The sequence below is a fragment of the Liolophura sinensis genome, chromosome 1 (genome assembly GCF_032854445.1).
Source record: "Liolophura sinensis isolate JHLJ2023 chromosome 1, CUHK_Ljap_v2, whole genome shotgun sequence".
NCBI classification, from domain to species: domain Eukaryota; kingdom Metazoa; phylum Mollusca; class Polyplacophora; order Chitonida; family Chitonidae; genus Liolophura; species Liolophura sinensis.
The window spans coordinates 89,078,842-89,102,649 of NC_088295.1; the positions used below are offsets into that span (position 1 = coordinate 89,078,842).

Consider the following 23,808-nt stretch of genomic DNA (forward strand, 5'->3'; position numbering starts at 1 on the left):
AACACCACTGGGGGGTGCTGTCCATATTACTGCTGAACTGCACTTGGGGTGCTGTCCATATTACTGGTGAACACCACTGGGGGTGCTGTCCGTATTACTGTTGAACTCCACTGGGAGTGCTACCCGTATTACAGGTGAACACCACTGGGAGTGCTGACCATATTACTGGTGAACACTGTTTGTTAATTAAATTTTACTGGTGTTCTTCACCATATTTAAGAAACTGCAAAGGGAAACAACTTCCACCCACCTGTGCCCCAAACCTTATCTGAAAACTGTAGAAAAACCAGCATGATTTATTGATTTATTTCATTGGTGTTTTACGCTGTACTCAAGAAATTTTGACTTATACAACAGCGGCCAGCATTATGGTGGGAGGAAACCAGGCAGAGCCCGGTGCAAACTCGCGTCCATCCACAGGTTAAGCAGCATGATTAGGGGCCAGTGTAGTATACATGTAGGTAATTATATGATGGGTGCCCAGTTTATGGGGAGAGAAAACCAGTGTACCTGCTGTAAACAGTTAATCGCCATGTCTTGGGTGACCCTGCAGCAGGAATTTAAGCACCTTTATGCCAGAGCCACTCCCCACAAGGCAGTCAAACATCACACTGACGAAGGGACCTACAGCAAGAGGTGCGACTATGGCTTTATGTACAAAAAGCACTGCAAACCTTGCTGACATCTCACACCCCATACTACATTATATGGTGTAGTGAGAGGAGCTTGTTTGATGTTACAAACTTCACAGAGCCTTGCCCGTCCACATTCTTGTACACTAAGGTCAATTTTAAAGAAAAAGAAACATTGAATGAAAAAGACAGAAAGTTATCCATAAGATTTCACATTTTTTATTTACTGCAGATGATGATGACATGATGATGACATAATGATGACATTGGCAGTGCTTTATAATGGCCTGAATAGCTGAACACATGACCTTATTTCATGATTAGAGTTTAATACCCAATAAAACCATGCATCTGGTGTATTTTATAGCATGTCAGACTACTGTTTTCAGTACACGCAACCTTCTTTCTCTCCATACTTTCACAGTGCTGAAACCATTTAAACCAAAATGTAAGTAGGATAAGAAGATTCTTGGCTTGAACACACCCATGGCTACACCATAGTTTGCTCAACACTGGTAAAGGAGATAATGGCCATATTTTATAAACAAGCAAAGCATTTTTAAACAAAGAGGACTATTAAATAGTGTATGTATTATTTTATTTGAAGAATGAATTACACATAGCTATATTACTCACTAGACATGCGTAGTCATAAAATCCATGATTTATATGCCTCTCCGGTGCAGTTCTCTATGCATTTAGACATCAGGGTGCTACACCACACCTGGAGTACATGATAAATATGCAGTTACTGGGCAATTAACTTACACTGTACTAGTATACAACTTACCTGACAACTTTATAGTACGGAATACCTGACAGCTTTATAGTACGGATTACCTGACAACTTCAAACTAACATATTATTTGCCTCACATACTGATACATATATAAGTCTCCATTTACTATGTAGTTACCTTGCTGAAAAATATTTACCTTAATATGTTGTGGACAGATACACACTTCACACCCTATATGGCAGAATCCTGATCAAATGTCAGCACATCCTATTTCACAGGTGACGGCTACATTATATGTACACTTCCACTCTACAGCTACATGTACATGTATCATATGACCACACCATGTGTACACATGGGGATGCGAAGTTACACGCTGCTGATGTTCTGTACTTGGAATTCTATATACTGTAATTCTTCAACCTTAACGCATATGTGCAAGGTGTTTATTCAAGACTAATAATGTCATACTTTTTATGAATCCCTGAAGCTCGCCAACCCAATCAATGTAGTTTTGTCTTTAACATCACATTAAAAAAGTGCATAAATCACATTGCAAGTTGCAAAAAGGTTGAAGAGTTAGGGTATATACATGTATGAACTCTTTATAGGACAGCAATATTTATAATTAAATGCATGAACACATGTAAGGTCATGCTTACAGAAATCTCAGTTGGATATAACTCAACTATCAGAAAATATACGGTTAGTTGGAGAGTAGGGAATTCCTTTTCTTTCTTTTCTAACTAGTGAAAGAGAACTTAACATGGAGACGAAAAAAATAAGCCACTTAATTCCTAATAAAAACTTCTGGCCCTACAAAGATATTCTTAATGATCGCTTAAATGTATTATGGACAGAACAGACATCGTTAACAAAACCAACAACAACCTCATCAGATTCCTCCGTTTACTTTATCCTTTATGTCCGTCCCCAACCCCCTCCCACTCCTATCAGGCTGCACCCTACATCAATGTTATTATGGCGTTCACATTAAAATGCCAGCTTCTTCATTAATAAATAAACAAAGCTGTCTACTTCAAATCCATGCAAGTTATTGGCATCTCCCTGCAACCGCATTAGAAGTCCTCCGAAGGAAGCATAGGCAGCTCTGAAAAGGTACAAAAAATTGCGCATTTAGTTTTTAGTTCTAGTGTCATCAAAGCATGTGATGGTACTTATCATACATTTATATTCTGCATTTATGTCATAGAAGCACGCTGCTGTGGCTGGGATATACATGTAGTTCTGTGGTAAGGTGCACAAATCCGAACAGTTTAGCCATGAGGTGTGGGTTAAACCCTGCTCGGCTTTGGACGTTGAATAACTGGATTCCAGTGGGTTGTCTGCACAACCTAACATTCCTTGAAGGCCATGTCTTCTCACAAATACGACATACAAATCTGTATGTTCCCCAAGGGGAAGTTTTATTAGGAACTGGCAAATGTTAATGGCTTACCTCAGACACTTAGTTTTCCTAAACTCATAAAACTGACAGTCATATATGACGTAAAAGTGAAAGAGAATTAGATTGGTGTAAACAAAACAATCACATGAATAAATAAAGGAATACTGCTCATACTGTAGTAAAATAGGACAGCTTATAGTGAGTCACCGTCTCCCGAGTCTCTGATTCTATGGTCAACACCGAAAAGAAACCATCCACCTTAGCAACTTACACACAGGTAAGTGTTCCCTTCAGGTATGATAAAATTTAAATATATTCATATCTGTATGAAGAAGAAAAAAAATGGATTTTCAATGCACTGACTGTGGTTCTAAAAAGTGAAACTCTGTTTATTCATAAATCAGCAGAAAGCAAACCTTTGTAACTCGTGATGCACATGTCTAACAATATTTCATGAACCATAATGCTACATGTTTAAACATGGATGCCGTCTTATCTAGCGGGTACTTCCCTCCTGGTGGTGCGCAGGGGCTGGCAATGGGGTGAGGTCTGGAGGGAGTGTAGAAAGTGGTTGTCGGGTGTCCTTGACACAACCAGCTAACCACACTGCCAGCAGACAACCCTCAGCATCGACTGTCACACACAAGGCATGGGTACATGTACCACCAGTACTATAGTGTACCAGGTGGAGAAGCATGTTAAAGCCAGAGTTAGTAACACAAGCTGAGCAGCAGGCTGGCAATGGAGGAGAGAACTGTGCTGATGTAAGCTGCAGGTTGAAATAATGAGACGTGATACATGATGATGAGGACTTTGTGGTGTGTTGGCCACCTTCATGTTTTCACACAATTTTATTGCCTACATAACAGCAATTGCATCTGAAATAATTTCACCACATAAACACAAATATATTACATACCTAACCACTGGAATTTGTTTTTCTGAAGTATTTTCTTTTTGACAGGAAAATAGTGCTTATCATTAAAACTAGATTGACATTAAGACAGCTCATATAGTTGGGAGGATAGCAGGCGCTCAACTCTTTTGACCCAAAATGGCTGCGTGAGAAAGACGGTGACCAAGTTGTTAGTAGGGTTTATGACCTGGGGCCATTTGCACAAAGCAATCCTTGGCTAAGTTGATTGTAACTACCATGGGGACACACATTAAAAGCATATGTTGCCATGGTAATTACCATCAACTCAGCCAATGACTGCTTTAAGGAAGAGGCCTCTGGGGATGTTCCGGTCAGTTACACATCTGGGATGACTTGAAGTTGCCAATGATGCCAGGCCCAGTGATGATCACACATATAACATGACATATACAAAAGATAACTGCCAGGAATTGTAGAGACACTCCCTGGGTAAGCCACACATAAACAATGGCACAGGTACATCTAATACGTAATAGTATTCATTATGATCACATATCTTACCACAATATATATTTTTCACGGCCACAAAAAATGGTTTGTGATCATAATGTCATTATTGAACAGTATGGTAACTGTTCATGACAGAAAGAACCAGTTTGTAAAGTTCATGACAAAAAAAAAAAAAAAAAACAACTTCTAGAGTTCATGACAGAAACAACCAGCTTGTACAGTTCATGACAGAACCTAGGTTTGTAGCATTCATGACAGAAACAACCAGCTTATAGAGTTCATGACAGGAACAACCAGCTTGTAGAGTTCATGACAGAAACAACCAGTTTGTAGCATTCATGACAGAAACAACCAGTTTGTAGAGTTCATGACAGAAACAACCAGTTTGTAGAGAGTGCACCAGAGCTACTCATTCACCAGAGACAATACAGTTTGTGCACCATCATCTCATACACACAGTGCATAATGTTTTAATCATATTGGGTAATACATGCAACCTTACAACACCAACGTATTCTGACGTGACAAAGGGCTTCTATAAAGACCATAATTCTCAAAGCATACCTGTTTGACAAAAGCGAGTTTTACTGGAATGTATTTCCACACCATGCACTGTTACAGGCCGATCAGGCATATTCAAGTTCATTTCAAGATCACTGTCATGGTCCGTATATTTATTTATTTGATGAATGTTATGCTGCACTAAGACTACAATGGTCTATATATGGTATACATTCTTAAGACAATTCTGGACTGTCTCCTTAACATGCTATTGCTGTACATACAAAACAATTTATTCACCACAGAAGACAACATTTGTATGCATACGCAACTTGTAACTTACACAAGACCGACAGTTTTATTTCATTCATAAGTTTGGTATATTAAATTACACATATGCCTTCTGAATATAGCTGGTTACCTGATTTTAACCTGATATATCACACTCCTGCTTTCCTACAGGTGGATGTCCATGCTAAAGCAGGCTCTTGTATAAGATCACTGTTGCAGCTTTTTCACTTTCATTTCTGATATGATTGGAGCAAGGAAACAGAAGCACGCAGCGTTTTTTTTGTATGCAATACATGAGTCAAAGAAGCTAAGCATCAGAGAAAAAAAAATTAAATTTAATCTTCAGTACATTATACTTTTGAAAACCTTTGTAGAGAATTTGGGATAAAAAGCAAAGTCAGTGCCATTAAGCTGTCAAACTGAAAAGCACTAAGAACAAGCAGGAGTTATTTCCCCTTAGTAGTCTTATACCAGATCATGCATTTACAGATAGCTAGCTTCGTGTATAATGCACAACTGGTACAAACCACTGAAGACATGTCTCTGCATTACGTCTGTGAACTTCCACTTCATGAAAAGATCTAGTATACAAATGGCAAGAAATGTGAAAAGCAACCTTAATATTTTGCCTGATGACCCTATTTACAACGTCACACCTTCATGTAAGACTACATGTTAATGTAACTTGAGGTTTGCGCAGATCTGTGGAGCCTTTTGGATTCAGTATTTAACAAGAAACATGTAAAACCTCAATCAGACACACATACATGTACATCAAATTTTTGTAGAACATTTTCACCTCATCATTTTAAACTTTCTTCAACATACATACATGTGTATTTTAGAAATGACTGGTGCACCATAAATACACAAAGGCCAAAACTGACAATCTACTTTTAAAGAAAATATTTGAACAAACTACTTCTTTAATCAACTAGTGTTTTAATTTTTATACTACTCTCTGAAGACTGTCAAGCATGGCTAATGGTATTTACGATGTTGCTGACCTCGGTGACCATGTCACCTGTCAGTGTAGGTGTGTGTACCTACACGTATGTACCTGCTGCTTAGTCACTGCACAGATACACGAGACAAATACCTGCAATCTCAGCTTAACTCTGTGGTGACTTGATCGTGTATGTTGATAAGCCTACCCTCAGCAGGTTTTGTAACTACAGGTATTTGTGTAGTTTAACCTTGGTACATTGCCTACTTGTCATACTGTATCTCACCCACTCAATCCCACTCTTCACTGAGCTAGCTCCACACAAGGTCATGCCACATGATGCTACATGTAAGCCAGACATGACATGCAATGCACCTGCATGCACAGAAACATCAAAGCAACCAACATAAGCTGGAGTCCTCACATTGTTAACATGAAACCTACATGTCAAGGTAAACACACTTTTAGCCAGTTATTTCTGCTTTAACTTCCTCTTTTCAAATTCCATTGATTTTCTCATCTAGGTCAATTCACAGTCAAACAAAGCCCACTCAGGTATATAGGGCTCTCCCTCAAGTAGTTTTTTAAATCATTAATCTTACTGGCACAACTATACATAACACTGACATTGCTAATTCATACCACATAGCTTAGAACCTACATGTACACTGTAAACAGTGTTCCACAGAAAATATAGGGTACTGGCACATATAAAACCCTTTCCTGACAGATTCTGACAGTGGTATCACCCTGTTTGATGCATTCTCATGCATGTTTTCCTGGACTTTCATGCACCAATAGCTTTTCATGCACTATAATATCAGAATTACCTACTTATATTTCATTTGGGCTGACAAGAGCAGCTTGCCAATCAACAGGATCCAGACCCCAGGTGAGAAATATTTGGCCCAGAGCCAAGCAAGGTGGACATGACGGTATACAAACATGTATATAACCTGGGGGAATGGCATATTGTCTGGCAGACACCCATGGGTATACAATAACCCATGACCGTAGAATTCGACTTCAAGGAAGAGACTTCTGACTTAACTCCTTAAACCGGTGGCTTAAGGGCAACAAACAGTAAATTCAGAATACCGATGTGTTGTGGGGGCAACAGCCTTAGAGATCAGGGTAATACTTTTTAATCATAGGGCAACGCTTTAAATGATGATCCACAGATTCCATGCATACATGTAATTGGTTTCATGGCAAAAACTTATTATCTCCTGGCAACTCAAGATATCAGGCCGTCCAACTAGAGGGATTCTGGCAACAACTGATGAAACTATTCAAAAGTTACTCCATTACAAAAGCTTTTTATTTTCGTAACAAGGATTACAAATGTATAAGAACATCCCAATCTGAATTACTGTATAAATTATAATCCCTTTTTGCAAGATATAAACGCATCTTCAGCAAATCTAGGGATGATTATACATCATGAATCATTTTATCAGTGATAAACCTGGTTTCCTCCCACCATACTGGCTGTCGTTGTATAATTGAAATATTCTTGAGTACGGCGTAAAACACCAATCACATTACATAAATAACTAAATCTGTTATAAGCAGTTACTTGGGAGGAGAGTGCTGTTTACTGATTTTCTTGGGGATGCTGTTTTTCTGTACTGGTCTGGTTTACTACAGCACAAATTATTTATATTTGGTAGGAGGAAAACACGCTGAGCCAGCGGGAAACCCATGATGATCCGCATGTTCTACCAGGAATTAAATGGGAGCAATTAATATTGATGCTATACGCACTGCAGTTTGTGGCCACAAACTTTTTCTTGCTTAACCATGCATAAGATGATATGAATTTTTTCTTTTGTAAGGCTTTCTTTATTGCTATAATTTTTCTTTATTGCCATAATTTTAAAAAATCTGTCTCACAATTTTCTCTTGGAAATGGAGTGAAATGTAAGTCTTTAATGCCTGTGCATGTTTTAAGTTGTGATGCCCTGACACTATATATTGGAATATATCCTCTAAGCCTCAATCATTCTTGTCACTACCTTACCTGCCTACTGCAAAACCCTTAATAATGTACAGAAATCCATGTAGGAGGTCATTAGGTACACTATATAATGCTGAATCCACAGCATCTGTTTAAATCTAACAGTAAGCTTAACTTACATGTAGAATAATTGCTTTAGTGCATTTGACGCATATAATCAATAGACAAACTTGCTGAACAATACACATGGCTTCCCTGTTTAGTGTGTTGCCAGACACTCCAGTAATCAACAAACTTTCATGCCACTTGTCGAATACCTGCAGGCAACAGACTCGACAGATCGTATAGAATTATACTCTCTCAGCCATGTATTCTTGTGTATTTAGTTTCCAGCCTTTTTCACAAATTACCCTTGTGTATAAATTTTGCATCCTGAGAAAATGATCTACTTTAATACAACAACATTACAAGTGCTGTAAATACCTACCCAGGATATGAGTTTCAACTTTCAAAATGGAATCAGTTAAATTAACTCATTGTAAATACAGCAGCTTCTCGTGAAGTGACAAGGAAAAAGAGAATTTCACACAAGACATTCATTAGGCTCAAATATCTTTGTATAGTTTCATCTAAATTATTAAGCACCAAATTAATAATCCTTCATTCTTCTGCCCTGTCCATAAATGCAATTATACTTTTACTTCTGTTTCTTTTTCTTTTTCATAAGATTCTCTCATTTTCTGGCTCTCACCCATGGCAATTCAATTTACTCCTCACTTTTAGGTCACCATGGATTAGAAAATTTGTTTCAACTGCCTCAACAAATTGGGTTTAGTAATGTAATAATTTATCCTTTCATCTGATTACATGTGCATGTTTACATGTGCATGATTACATGAACATGATTACATTCAACTTTGTATGTTTATGTTCACAATACAGTAAATCAGATTATGGAGGATTATGTACAAGCTCAATCTGTTTGTCTAGGTGGCAACATGTATAAGCTCAATCAATCTGACTAGGTGGCAACATGTATAAGCTCAATCAATCTGACTAGGTGGCAACATGTATAAGCTCAATCAATCTGACTAGGTGGCAACATGTACAAGCTCAATCTGTTTGTCTAGGTGGCAACATGTATAAGCTCAATCTGTTTGTCTAGGTGGCAACATGTATAAGCTCAATCAATCTGACTAGGTGGCAACATGTATAAGCTCAATCAATCTGACTAGGTGGCAACATGTATAAGCTCAATCAATCTGACTAGATGGCAACATGTACAAGCTCAATCAATCTGACTAGGTGGCAACATGTACAAATACAAGCTCAATCTGTCTGAATGGGTGGCAACATGTACAAACTCAATCTCTCTTACTAGGTGGAAATATGTACAAACTCAAGCTGTCTGACTAGATGGCAACATGTACAAACTCAATCTCTCTGACTACCTGGCAACATGTACAAACTCAATCTCTCTGACTAGGTGGCAACATGTCCATTTAATATCTGACAATATGATGGATGGCAACATGAGACCAGTGGAAGACTGAAGAAGTAGAAATTGTCCAACAATGCCTTTGTATGGGGCCATGTATAAGTTCACCCTATGGGCTGTTGTAAGACATGTAAGAACCACCACACAGGTATATACTGAAACCCCGGTCAGTCCTGACAGGCCGGGCTCTACAGAGGACTGAAGGGCCCAGGCTGGGTTATTATCCACCAATCTACAGAGATAGTTTGTATTAACCACATGCACAATGCCCTGATCCACATACACGTACATGTTACACCCGGCTCTATACCATTTCCATGTCACTATGACCATTTCAAAAGGCAACCTACTTACTGCTCTGTATACTAAAGAGCGTCTTTAGTGGATTCTGGTGAATCTGGTACACCGCATGTTTGAACAAATATGTCCATAACCTGCTCACTTTAAATACCTGTATCAAATGCGTCAATAGAGCACTTTTCTTTTCTTCCTCAGACCTTTTGCAATGTGGCAAAATTCAGAAATTCTCAAGAAACAGCATTCAAAGAATATCATGCCATACATTTCCTCTATGCACTTATTTTTTCCTCAGAAGAGTTATAATTATACATTTGAGAAATAGGCACTAAACTTTTATCAAAGCACTGAAATAATTTCTTCAGTGAAGTTACAATCAACAGCACAAACTGCTGAATGTGGATTTTCACCTATGCTTTTAACCCTGATTATATATATACTTGTAAAATGTGTAAGCTAGGACTACCTGGTTTTTGACAGAGCAAAACATAGGTCTGTATGTCCCTACAGGTAGCTGTTAAAAATCTATGAATGGTAGTCCATACCAACATTACTTTAAGCAGGTACATGTATAACACATCCTACCGACTGGAACATAATACCAGTTGTCACATGGGCAACAGCAGGACAATGTTACAGGTAATAATATATATATATATATATATATATATACATACATACACCTATGCTAGTAATTTACATGTACAGGTACATATTAAAGTATAGAGCTACATCTACCAATATTAACAGATTGTCCACTATGGGATATGTGATCACAACTGACCAGTGAAGAAAAAATTGTCATTTGAGTCCATCTGATATCTATGTTAACACCCAATTCCATGAAAGACCTGGGTTAGATAAACAGTGCACATGTCTCCTGGGATAAATCCTGTAAGTGATGTACATCAACATTAACCTACCTGTGAATCAGTTCAGCTCACCTAAATACAGCTCACCTGTACATAGTTCATTTGGGATCAGGATTAGGCTGCATAGCTTTATACCTACACATGCAATGGTGGATAATGTGGTATATACAGTGTAGGCATATTTCCTGGTGCATTATCCAATGTCTGGTGGAATAAACTTCAGGCCGTGTACAAACATTTCCTGCCATACCATTGTCCTCGGATCACTGACTCACACATAGGTGTAGGCACACGTGACACCAGTGGTTTTTTAAATTCTTATTACAGGAACTCCTTTACAAATGAAACACGCAACATTAGCGCACTTTATAATAAGCTCACTTACATCTAGATATTACATGACATTTAATATCAAGAACAATGCATCTTGGAGAGGAAAGTTGTAGATTTTTCCACACACATTGTTCATGGAACTTTGGTCACAGTAAGCGAATGTCAACTCTCATGTGGTCGTTTGCATAGTCTCTCAGAGTGCCCTAGACCAATATCTGGTCTACTAACTATCATGGCACGAAATTAACCATCATTGTGTCCGTGAAAAATTCTTTAGTATGACATTAAATAACAATCTAATAAAATAAATAAATAAATAAATAAAAGAACAGAATAGAAAAAGAATAAAATATAATACATGTACATCTTAGCTAAGTCATCCCAAGCTAATTTCACGTAGAATCATGTAAGGCCACCTTAAAGTGGATCATAAAATGATCAAGTGAACCACTTATTATCATCAAAGTCCCCATAGGCAGTTAGAAACTGTTGGGGAATTCCCTGTCTGCGGCTTTAATTGAGCTAACACACACTATGATGTGTGCCCTAGCATTTAAACTACTGGGCCAAAACCAGCCTACTTGGATTTAGTTAGTTTGTCCACAGATTATTTGAATTTAATTGATCGGTTATTTAGCAATGTTGTCAAAGTGCCTTACAAACCCTTTTTCTTTGAGTCGGCAATATGACATGTAAGTGACTTCTATGAGTGCTGTAGGTTTTCAGTTCTTTTCATGGCTGCATTGTTATGTTTTGTAGTGTAGTGAAAATACATACATGTACATATGATTGTATCCAAGCACATAAGTGGATGATGTGGCAACTCTGCACAATTGGCAGTACTTGTCTGTACTAGTCGATGATATGATGGATGCACATGTGGGTGGTGTGGTAAGTCTGCACAGTTGAATGGGTGGGTGGTGGTCTGTCATGACTGCACAAGTGGTTCGTGTGGTAACTGCATGGGTGTGTGGTGTAATAAGTCTGAATGGATGGGTGGTGTAATAAGCCTGCATGGATGGGTGGTGTGGTAAGTCTGCACAAGTGGGTGGTGCGATAACTCTGCATGGATGGGTGGTGTGGTAAATCTTCACAGGTGGGAGGTGTGGTAACACTGGTTGTGGGTGGGATGGTAACTGTATGTGTGGTAGTGGGTGGTGTGGTAGCTCTGCACAGGTGAGCGGTATGGTATCTTTACAGAAATGGGTGGTGTGCTAACTCTGCATTTAAGAGTTTCGTGGAAAGTCTTCACAGGTGGGTGGTGTGGTAAAACTAAATATGGGTTGCATGTGGTGTGGTAACTCTGCACAGGTAGGTGGTATGGTATCTTTACAGATACCATAACAGAAATGGGTGGTGTGGTAACTCTGCATGGATGGGTTTTGTGGTAAGTTTTCACAAGTGAGTGGTGTGGTAACTGCATGGGTCCTTGGTGAGGTACCTGCACGGGTGTATCATGTAACTCTGTATGGGTGGATGGTGTTGTAACTCTGCATGGTTGAGTGGCGTGATAACTCTGCATGGGTGGGTGGTGTGGTAACTGAATGGGTGGATGGTGAGGTAATTCTGCATGGGTGGGTGGGTTGTGTGGTAATGGCAGGAGTGGGTTATATGGTAACTACATGGGTGGGTGGTGTGGTAACTCAGCATGGGTGGGTGGTGTGATGACACTTCCTGTGGATGGTATGGTAACTCTGCACAGGTGGGTGGTGAGGTAACTCAGCATGGGTGGGTGCTATGATAATTGCACAGGGGAGTGGTGTGGTAATACTACAAAAGTGAGTGGTGTGGTAGCTCTGTGTGGGTGCTTGGTGGTACTCTGTATGGGTGGATGGTGTTGTAACTGCATGGGTGAGTGGTGTGATAACTCTGCATGGGTGGGTGGTGTGGTAACTGCATGGGTGGGTGGTATGGTAACTGAATGGGTGGATGGTGAGGTAATTCTGCATGGGTGGGTGGGTTGTGTGGTAATGACAGGAGTGGGTTATATGGTAACTACATGGGTGGGTGGTGTGGTAACTCAGCATGGGTGGGTGGTGTGATGACACTTCCTGTGGATGGTATGGTAACTCTGCACAGGTGGGTGGTGAGGTAACTCAGCATGGGTGGGTGCTATGATAATTGCACAGGGGAGTGGTGTGGTAATACTACAAAAGTGAGTGGTGTGGTAGCTCTGTGTGGGTGCTTGGTGGTACTCTGCATGGGTGGGTTCTGTGATAACTGCATGGGTGAGTGGTGTGGTAAGACTACAAAAGTGAGTGGTGTGGTAAGTGAGTGGTGTGGTAACTGCATGGGTGGGTGGTGGTTACTCTGCATAAGTAGTTGGTGTGGTAAGGTGTGAGCTTCACAAGTTGAATTTCTATACAAATAACTGTTGTGGTACATCTACACAAACTGAGTGGTGTGGTATATGAATACAAGTAGGTGGTGTGCTGGTGAAACACGCTATCAGTTGGTGTGTTGCCAGATTATTTGGCTGGAATGATATGGACAAGTGTCACTATTTGCTGCTAAGACAGTCAGGTGCACTGAGTGAACCCACGCAGTCCTATACACATAGTACATGTAACAATGTGATTGGTGTGGGAGGAGTCTATGAAACGAGCAAAGTGTTGAAATATTGTAGCAGCAGAGATATGTGGGGTGAATACTGAATAAAACCTACGAACTGTGCACTGGTACATCACGATTTTCCCTCAAAATGGGTTTATATGAATACTAGGTTAACACCAATGTCACATACTACAGCCTAGTGCATATAACTAAGTCAACAAGAATAACGCGGGTTCCATATATCAAGGGAAAATGGATGGCATGTACCTAGGTAGGTCAGCTCACAAAGCGGCTTTCTGGGCAGGTTTTCACAGGTTTCGCATACCTCCACCACATACTACTGATACCAAAAATTCACTTTCCTGACATTTCTTGGGAACATATCCACTTACAAGTACTTAAAGTTTTCTGGTAATGTTCATCATAAAACAAAAGTAAATAAAAATGCTAAGTCATGTTTACCACTGAATGTTGGGTGTAACCAGGGCGGATAGCTAAAAACAGTTACTGCAGAAACGTCATACATACCCATTCAATGTAACAAATTACTATCATGGTGAATTATTCCTGTACGAAAATGAATCCAAAGTGTAGACCAGAGCTTTAACTAATATCGCTTAGCAATTACAAAATAAAACAATGTTTACTTATTATAGTCAATATTTCTCTCAAATAACACAGTGATCAATAGAAGAACACTGATAACAACTAGCAATGTCAATGGCACATACAAACTACACCTCCCTGCCTGTGTCAGCCTATGTCCACGCTCCCCTCTGTATTACACCAACCTTCACCCGCAGTCAACACCTCCTGACATCTCACTGTTGCAAAATGAAAGCTGTTGTGTTGTAGGTCTAGCTATTCAGGGAAAGACATGCATGACATCACTTTCCCCCCATGTCACATGTCACATGACTGTCATGTGACAGGTCACATGCTGTACATTGCACCAGTTTCTATCATTCACTTGAACATGCAGGAACATGTATGTTGGGGTTCCATAGGATGCCTCCTGCCGTAGAGACCAGACCAGACAGTTCTCTGTCATGTGAACAGTTAAGACTTTTTGCCACCTATATCTCATACATTTAGCTTTAAGCCTACTAATCCTAAACCGTCTATACTTTTGTGTCAATAAGACAAAATAAATCTTAAATTATATATGTATAATGTACGTAAACATACCACTACATGGCAATTAGACATATTAAATGGACCAATGGTGTACATTTATGAGAATTATTGTTGGCAGCGACACTTCCTGGTCTCATGAGCTGAAGGCTCACAAAGAGAAACTATTGTAAATGACACAACTTGCCCATCAGTCTATAAGACACACAAACATGAATAAATTAATTCACACCCTCATCCTATTTGTATTTATTCTTATTTACCACTCCACACATGAACAAATAAATTTCCACAGAAATCTACAATAAATATGATTTCTGTACATGGTTTTATCTATATGTGACCAGTAGACAAAGTGTAGTGAATGACTGCACTAACATTGACAAGGCGTGTAGGTCACTGACCATTAGAAGCTGTGTGAATCACTGACCACCAAAAGAGGATAAGTTGTGTGAATCTCAGATGAGTACATGGATAGACACGTGAATCACTGGCCAATACATGGCAAGTTGTGTGAAACACTGACCAGAATATGACAAGTTGTTGTGAATCACTGATCAGTACATGACATGGTTTGTGAATCACGTACCAGTACATGGCAAGGTGTGTGAATCACTGACCAGTACAGGACAAGGTGTGTGAACCACTGACCAATACATGACCAGTTGAGTGAATCACCGACCAGTAGATAACGTGTGTGAATCAGTGACCAGTACATGCCAAGGTGTGTGAATCAGTGACCAGAACAGGACATAGTTTGTGAATCACTGACCAAAACATGACAAGATGAGTGAATCGCTGACCAGTACATATGGTGAGTGAATCAGTGACCAATACATGACAAGGTGTGTGAATCACTGGCCAGTACATAGGTATTTGAATCACTTACCAGTACATGACATGGTGTTCTGAAACACTGGCCATTACATGACAAGGTGTGTGAATCACTGACCAGTACCTGACAATGTGTGTGAATCCCTAACCAGTACCTGACAAGGTGGGTGAATCACTGACCAGTGCATGACAAGGTGTGTGTGAATCCCTAACCAGTACCTGACAAGGTGGGTGAATCACTGACCCGTACATGACAAGGTGTGTATGAATCCCTAACCAGTACCTGACAAGGTGGGTGAATCACTGACCAGTGCATGACAAGGTGTGTGAATCACTGACTAGTACATGACAAGGTGTGTATGAATCCCTAACCAGTACCTGACAAGGTGGGTGAATCACTGACCCGTACATGACAAGGTGTGTATGAATCCCTAACCAGTACCTGACAAGGTGGGTGAATCACTGACCAGTGCATGACACGGTGTGTGTGAATCCCTAACCAGTATCTGACAAGGTGGGTGAATCACTGTCCAGTACATACCAAGGTGTGAATATTAGGGACCAATACAATCCAAATGAGTGAATTACTGACCAATGCATGATAAAGTGTGTGTGAACCACTAGCCAGTACCTGACAAGGTGTGTGAATCACTGACCAGTACATGGCAAGGTGCTTGAATCACTGTCCAGTATATGACAATGTATGTATATTACCAACCAATACAATCCAAAATGAGTGATTCACTGACCAATGATCAGGTGTGTATGAATCATTGACCAGTACATAAGGTGTGTGAATCACTGATCTGACCAGTGCATAGGACAGAAAAGGAGAGGGTGCTGTCTGATCATAGGACAAGGGAAGGAGTGGGTGCTGTCTGATCATAGGACAAGGGAAGGAGTGGGTGTTATCTGTTCATAGGACAGAGAAGGGAGGGTGTTGTCTGTTCATGGGGAAGGGAAGGTGTTGTCTGATCATAGGAAGGGGAGGGAGGGTGTTGTCTGTTCATAGGACAGAGAAGGGAGGGTGTTGTCTCTTCATGGGGAAGGGAGGGTGTTGTCTGATCATAGGACAGGGGAGGAGAGGGTGTTGTCTGTTCATAGGACAGAGAAGGGAGGGTGTTGTCTGTTCATAGGGAAGGGAGGGTGCTGTCTGTTCACAGGATTGGAAGGAGGGTGCTCTCTGTCCTTAAGGCTGAGAAAGGAGGGTGCTGTCTGGTCACAGGAGAGAGTGTTGTCTGTTCATAAAGCTGGAATGAGAAGGTGTTTTTCTTTTTATAGGACAGGGATTGCCAGAGAGTGGTCCGTTCATAGGACAGGGAAAAAGAGGGTGCTGTATGTTTATGGGAATGGAAGGAGAGGGTGGTGTTTTTTCATGGGAATGGAAGGAGAGGGTGGTATTTGTTCATACGGATGGAACTAGATGGTGCTGTCTGTTCGTGGGGCAGGAAGGAGAGGGCGCTGTGTGTTCATACAGTTGGATGACGAGGGTGGTGTTTGTTCACAGGGCAGGAAGAGATACCACCAGCTGTGTTCACATGTCAAGTACACTGGGAACCAGCAATGGTATCCGCTCCTACCATGGAAATCTTTATCTGCTCTCCGAACCAAGAAGATAATTGATGATGGCTGCAACAGAGAGTACTCGGTCTGGTTGTTCAAAACTGGTATAAGACTTAATATCAGATTTAAGTTTAAGTAAAGTCTTCAGTTTTGTACTTAGCCTAACGAACATTGTGTAACAGTATATTATATATGAACTAAACCTGCCACTGTTATACTATGACTTGAGAACTACACTGGCTGCTGAACTTGGGTAAACAATTAAGCATAAAATGTGAATTACTACCAGTATTAGCTAATACACTTTCAAAAAACAGGGCCCTGTGAACCAACAGAAAATCCAACAAATGCTACATGTACCTAAACATATATGCATATGTAACAAAAAGAGGAACTTCTTCCTTTCATCTGTTGTTCCTGCACACTTGTGAAAGGTTATCCTTTACATTTAAATAACATGGGTCATGTACACAAGGTAAATATATTCACTACTACAGTACAGATAGATGTAAGATGTGGGCACGCTTCGTCAATCCTGAATATGAATACTAGTGACTGGAATGACCTGCTCAGTTTTCTTCAGCACAGGTCAGTACAGATAAGTAAAAGGTTGACCCATAGGTAAGGACAGCACTACATACTCACAGGTAACAGTCCCCTGGACTAGTCAGATATATCTAATCATCTATGTATAAAGCTGGATACTAATGACAAAACCCAGCTGCAGAAGCCATGACTCTAATTCACCCACCATATGGAAAGGCTAGTCTACGGGCTAACCTGGTGCCTGTTAGGGCTACAGGTGGCTAGCTGTACACAGGGGACTGGAGAGGTGTTCTTAAGCACACAATAATGTGTACAAGTCCTGTCATGCACAGGAACAATTCCCGGTGCAGCCATGCAGGTTCAGTCACATCCACCCTTGGGCTTATACCCCTCCAGCACTATCCTGAGGCTTCGCATGCCGCCAGTTATTAACTAATGACAAATACATGTATAAATAGGTGAAATACCAACAACGATCCTATTGCTCATTCAATGTACTTGGCGAGTATACTTTTATAGGAGTAATATTACCAGAAACAACTAAACAAGACAACAGATGGTATACATAAGGGATATTACATTAATGCATGGCCCTCAGTAACCATATAAATGTATATGTCCATATACCTTTAATTTTTATATCTGTATGCATAACAATAGGAGTTGAACCCATACTTGATTTACAACTTGCCTCTCAATACCAGCTGAGAATAAGCTCTTCAAAGCAGTGTATTTTTTGTTAAACAACTATGGCATAAATACATTCACTGTTGAAAAAAATCAATACAAGCCCATTCCAATACATGATCCACACACTGCTCTGCAGCATGGAACTCCCATCTGCACATTTGTACATAGTTTTAGACCATAATTTCATTCAACATCCAAATTAATTGGTCAACAGGATAGCAAAACGTATCTACTTAAAACAAACCTATTGCAGTCGCTGAGCACCAGAATAATATAATTAATTAGTGTTGATGAGAGCACTTCAGTAAAGGTACCCATTCCTCACATCCATATTATCTGGAGCATAATTTCATCAACATATTTTACTGATTACATGTACAAGTTCAGAAATGTCTGTTACACATTCTCATCACAATATTTACTATAATCAAGATGCATATTATGTGTACGCAGAGTTAGAAAGAATAAATTACCTGTCGATCCAGAATTAATGCTACTGCGCAATGTACTGTGTCTATTCACCACAATATGTACATGCATATGCTTGAACATGTAAATGTTATAAACAATGGAGAAAATCTAACTTCACAGAAAAAAAATATAACTAAATAAAGTTTTTAAAAATGTCTTTCTAACATATTCTGTAAGACCAACTAAGGAAATAAAAAGAGAAATTAAGCAATTCTTAAACTTACTAATACGATAACTTTAAATTTAAGCACAAGTACTACATAAAAGGCTAGCGTTTAATGCCACAAATATGCAAGCTCGGATTGTTCTGGTTGTCAGTTTGTACACTGCAAATGAAACACGATATACACAGAGGAGGAGGAGAGAAATAATGCCAGTTTTCCCCCTGGCCACTGAGTACATCCCGATGATTCCCAGAGTAGGGTTTCATCTTACAGAAAAGTTATGAGGAAGTTAGTTAGAAATGCGGTCAGTAAGAGCAGAAGCACAGGCTGTTCTCTCTCTCTCTCTCTCTCTGACATACTCTCCTGTGAGAGCAGTAGAACCTTCAACAACCTGTACAGCAGCAGTCTTCAAACAACCTGTACAGCAGCAGTCTTCAAACAACCTGTACAGCAGCAGTCTTTAAACAACCTGTACAACAGCAGTCTTCAAACAACCTGTACAGCAGCAGTCTTCAAACAACCTGTACAACAGCAGTCTTCAAACAACCTGTACAGCAGCAGTCTTCAAACAACCTGTACAGCAGCAGTCTTCAAACAAATTGTACAGCGTCTGATAACTTGTACACCAGTACAGCGTCTGGTAACTCGTACACCAGCACAACCTGACAACCTGTATACCAGTACAGCCTCTGACATCCTGTACAAAAGCCTGACAACCTGTACAGCCTCTGACAACTTCTTCACCAGTACAGCCTGTACACCAGTACAGCCTGACAACATGTACACCACAACAGCCTGTGACAACCTGTCCACCAGTACAGCCTCTGATAATCTGTGCACCAGTACAACCTGTGACAACCTGCGCACCAGTACAGTCTGTCACAAACTGTGCACCACTACAGCCTGTGACAACCTGTACACCAGTAGCCTGTGACAACCTGTGCACCAGTACAGTCTGTCACAACCTGTGCACCAGTAGTCTGTCACAACCTGTGCACCAGTACAGCCTGTGGCAACCTGTGCACCAGTACAGCCTGTGGCAACCTATGCACCAGTGCAGCCTGTGACAACCTGTACACCAGTGCAGCTTGTGACAACCTGTACACCAGTACAGCCTGTGACAACCTGTGCACCAGTACAGCCTGTGGCAACCTGTGCACCAGTACAGCCTGTGACAACCTGTGCACCAGTGCAGCCTGTGACAACCTGTACACCAGTGCAGCTTGTGACAACCTGTACACCAGTACAGCCTGTGACAACCTGTGCACCAGTACAGCCTGTGACAACCTGTACACCAGTGCAGCTTGTGACAACCTGTACACCAGTACAGCCTGTGACAACCTGTGCACCAGTACAGCCTGTGACAACCTGTACACCAGTGCAGCTTGTGGCAACCTGTACACCAGTACAGCCTGTGACAACCTGTGCACCAATACAGCCTGTGACAACCTGTGCACCAGTGCAGCTTGTGACAACCTGTACACCAATACAGCCTGTGACAACCTGTGCACCAGTACAGCCTGTGACAACTTGTACACCAGTACATAGATACAAAACCCAGCCTCTGCTACCTACATGTAGTACTCAACTACAGTCTGACAACTTCCACTCCAATATAAAAATAGCCTCAGACAATTCGCCTCTGACAAGTACAAAATACATATCCTGACAACCTGTACATCAGTGCTCCCCAGTTTCTGTTATAAACACAGATATATCCACCAGAGTTTTAACTGACCAGAACTGTTACCACACCTGGGATGCTGATAAGGTGTCATCCTGCTGAGGCACCATTAGCTGGACTGTTCAGCCCTCACACCTTTGTCTTTATTAAAATAGAGAGGCGTTTCTAGTGACAGGACATGTAAATTTCTGACACATCTTTAGCTCGTGGAATATGGTCATGTGACATACTTCCCATGGTGACACTAGCCGCTAACAGGCCGGGGCATCGCAGACATCACCTCTGGAGTTGCCGACCATTTGCCAGGCAGAGGCTGCCGTTTGTTGGGGTAAGGGGAGAGAGTGGGAGGAGGGGCCATGGCTGTTTACTTCATCCTGTTTCTGCTTACACAAACGTGCTAATTCTCCCCTCTCCACATGTTTTATGTGCCCCCATTGTTTGGTCACAGTTCTTCACCAGCTGAATCCTTACATTCCACAACCTCCACTCCCCATCCTGTTTGTTTTTACATCTTAAGATGGAAATTGAAATGACTTTTTATCGCACATTTGGAAGGAAATTATTAATGGGAAAAAAAAAAACAGAAGAAAAACTAAAAAAGCAAATACATGTATCCCTTTTTTATCTCTTAGTATGGGGTTTGAAATTACTTTCTACCGCATATTAGGGTAGAAATTATCAATAAAAAAAAAAATAAACAAATATCCCTATATCGTTACCTGCATGTAACTGTGGTAAAATTATAAAACATGCGAGCTACAGTACAATTCAGCTTAAAACCCAAATCAGTGCAATCACTAATGCGATATTTCTCCACTGGTAACGCGATATTTTTCTGCTAGCTTTTTTTATTCACGAGTTTTTCTTCACGGAGATGTGGAGTCGGTCGTATCACCCGACACTTCAGACACGAATACACAACATTAACATATGTGCGAAAATATAGTCTGTAGCGCATAAAAGCTCCTGTGTGAAACTGGCACAAAATGTAGACTTTTTCTCCTTTATTTGATGTTGTTCAAGACAAAGTAAATTAAATTCACCGAAATATATGGTGTTAATGCATGGGAATGGTAAAATTTGATTTCTTCGATTTTAGGTATAAAATCTGATATCTACAAATATAGCATGTGCAATGAAAAATTGCCTTCATTTGAAACTTCATCCATTAATACATTTTCATTATATAGGTGGAGAAGCATTTACTGAATTAGAAGCGCATATATCCGCTCCTCAGAACCCCAGCCATGGACTCATACCTTGCTGTGTAGCGTGATAATTCTTGCATTTGTAACGCGATATTATCGCATTATTCCTCTGCTTGATTTCGTCTTTAAGCTGAGCTGTATTGTACGAGTATACACGTCGATATTTGAGAAAACTGTACATACAGGTATAAAATGATAAGGAACAAACAGCTACAGTAGAATTTCATTTCCTTGTCAACTATGTTTGCAAACTAAACTGTGCATGTAAAATTATTTTTAAACACATGTCTAAGTCATGTACACATACTTAAATTTGCATAAATTCCTCTGCATCCAGGACACTGAAGAATAAAAATGCATGAAATACTCCATTAGTTCCTAAGCAATTAGTTTACTCATATTTTTAGATAAATACATTTACAAAATGAAAATTTAAGAGAAAAAATCTTGGTTCAGCAACCTGGATACTTAGTCAGACAACATACACATTATGCATGCAGACACGGTGCAGTGACTTCAGTTACACCATGCATGTCAGGAGGCTGCACGGTACTGCACAAGATATTCTACTCATGGTGGTTCAAAAAAAAAGAGAACAGAGGGTAGGAAGAAAAAAACAAATGGAAAAAGAGAGAGAGAGAGAGAGAGAGAGAGAGAGAGAGAGAGAGAGAGAGAGAGAGAGAAAAGAAAAGAAAAATTGAGTTTCAATTATTTTTATCCGTCTTTTTCAGTGCCAAGGATCACACTAATGAACTCTACCTATCAACTTGTGTCACATAGCATCATTTCCACAACAACCATAGCCTTCTCATCCCAGGTTCACCTCTAAACTGTTTGTGTCCAAGTTAAGTTGTTAGGCATAATCCAGCAGATCCACACATAAGGTGAGGGCATACAGTAAACCTGAGCCCATTTCTAGGGTGCAGGGGTAATTGTGTGTGTGTGTGTGGGGGGGGGGGGGGGGTGTAGGGGGGGTGTAGGATCTCTGTTGACATGGGGGGGTGTAGGGGGGGTGTAGGATCTCTGTTGACATGGGGGGGGTGTAGGGGGGGGGTAGGATCTCTGTTGACATGACATTAATCACTCTCACCAAACAAACACTCACATATCAACCAAACATTGACAGCCAGTCAACAGCATAACTTCCAGTGCACATATCAAGGGTTTCTAGCTATAGCAACCAGGTAAAATATATTCAATTCTCACAGTTCAGTTCATGAAGTCAGTAGATCTGGTAAAAATATATTTATCCTCACATTCGTATGTGAAACATGGAAGGACGTAACTTCACAAGAAAAATAGATAACATTACCTATACAACAGGCAAGTAATCAAAGTCTTTCTTCAGAAATAATGGCATAATGAAATCCTTTTCAAAAGGAAGTCCTTATAAGCACATGTCCGCACATCATTTGCAAGGTAATACAATAAAGTCTGGTTAATTAATGTACAAAAAATAAGCAAAACTTTACAATTTATCTCATCAACTGTTAGACTGTGATACATTTCCATACATTTGCAGAGATAAATACATGTACAAATACAGGTGGAGAGATACACACATGTACAAGTACATGTGGAGAGATTCATATATGTACAAATACATGTGGAAAGATAGACACATGTACAAATACATGTGGAGAGATAAACACATGTACAGATACATGTGGTGAGATACATGCATGTACATGTACAAATACATGTGGAGAGATACATATATGCACAAATACAATGAAGACGACAGCAGATCTTCCCTAGACAAGCTATAGGCTTTCACAGTTCCAATTTGGAGAACTTACCTGTAAAAGAAGTACAGCTCTAAAGTAGTTCCGTGAAGTGATACTGTAAGAATTAAAAGCATACATGCCTATCTAGGCCATTTGAAAAGGTATCACCTGAAGCTATAGATGCCAGAGGCACCGCATGATACAGAGAACATATTATAGAGATCTGACTCACTCTATCCCACAGTCTCTCCATGCTCCCAACTGTTTACCTACACCAGCAAAGATGACCAAAAACCTACCTGCTCCATCAACCACCAGGATAAATCCCGAGGCACTTCAGGTGTGAAATCCCATCAAATCCACTTAATTT

The 23,808-nt window shown here is 40.2% G+C and overlaps 1 protein-coding gene across 1 annotated transcript in view; it reads right to left on the reverse strand.

Moving 5' to 3' along the window:
• Positions 1-1,213: 1,213 nt before the first annotated feature.
• The window catches only part of LOC135480398 (DNA-directed RNA polymerases I, II, and III subunit RPABC3-like), a 47,639-nt gene continuing 25,044 nt past the window's right edge, over positions 1,214-23,808 (reverse strand). The window contains exon 4 of the mRNA XM_064760231.1: positions 1,214-2,482. Coding sequence (XP_064616301.1) covers positions 2,365-2,482 — 118 coding nt within the window. The 3' untranslated portion in view covers positions 1,214-2,364. The remainder of the gene's footprint in view (positions 2,483-23,808) is intronic.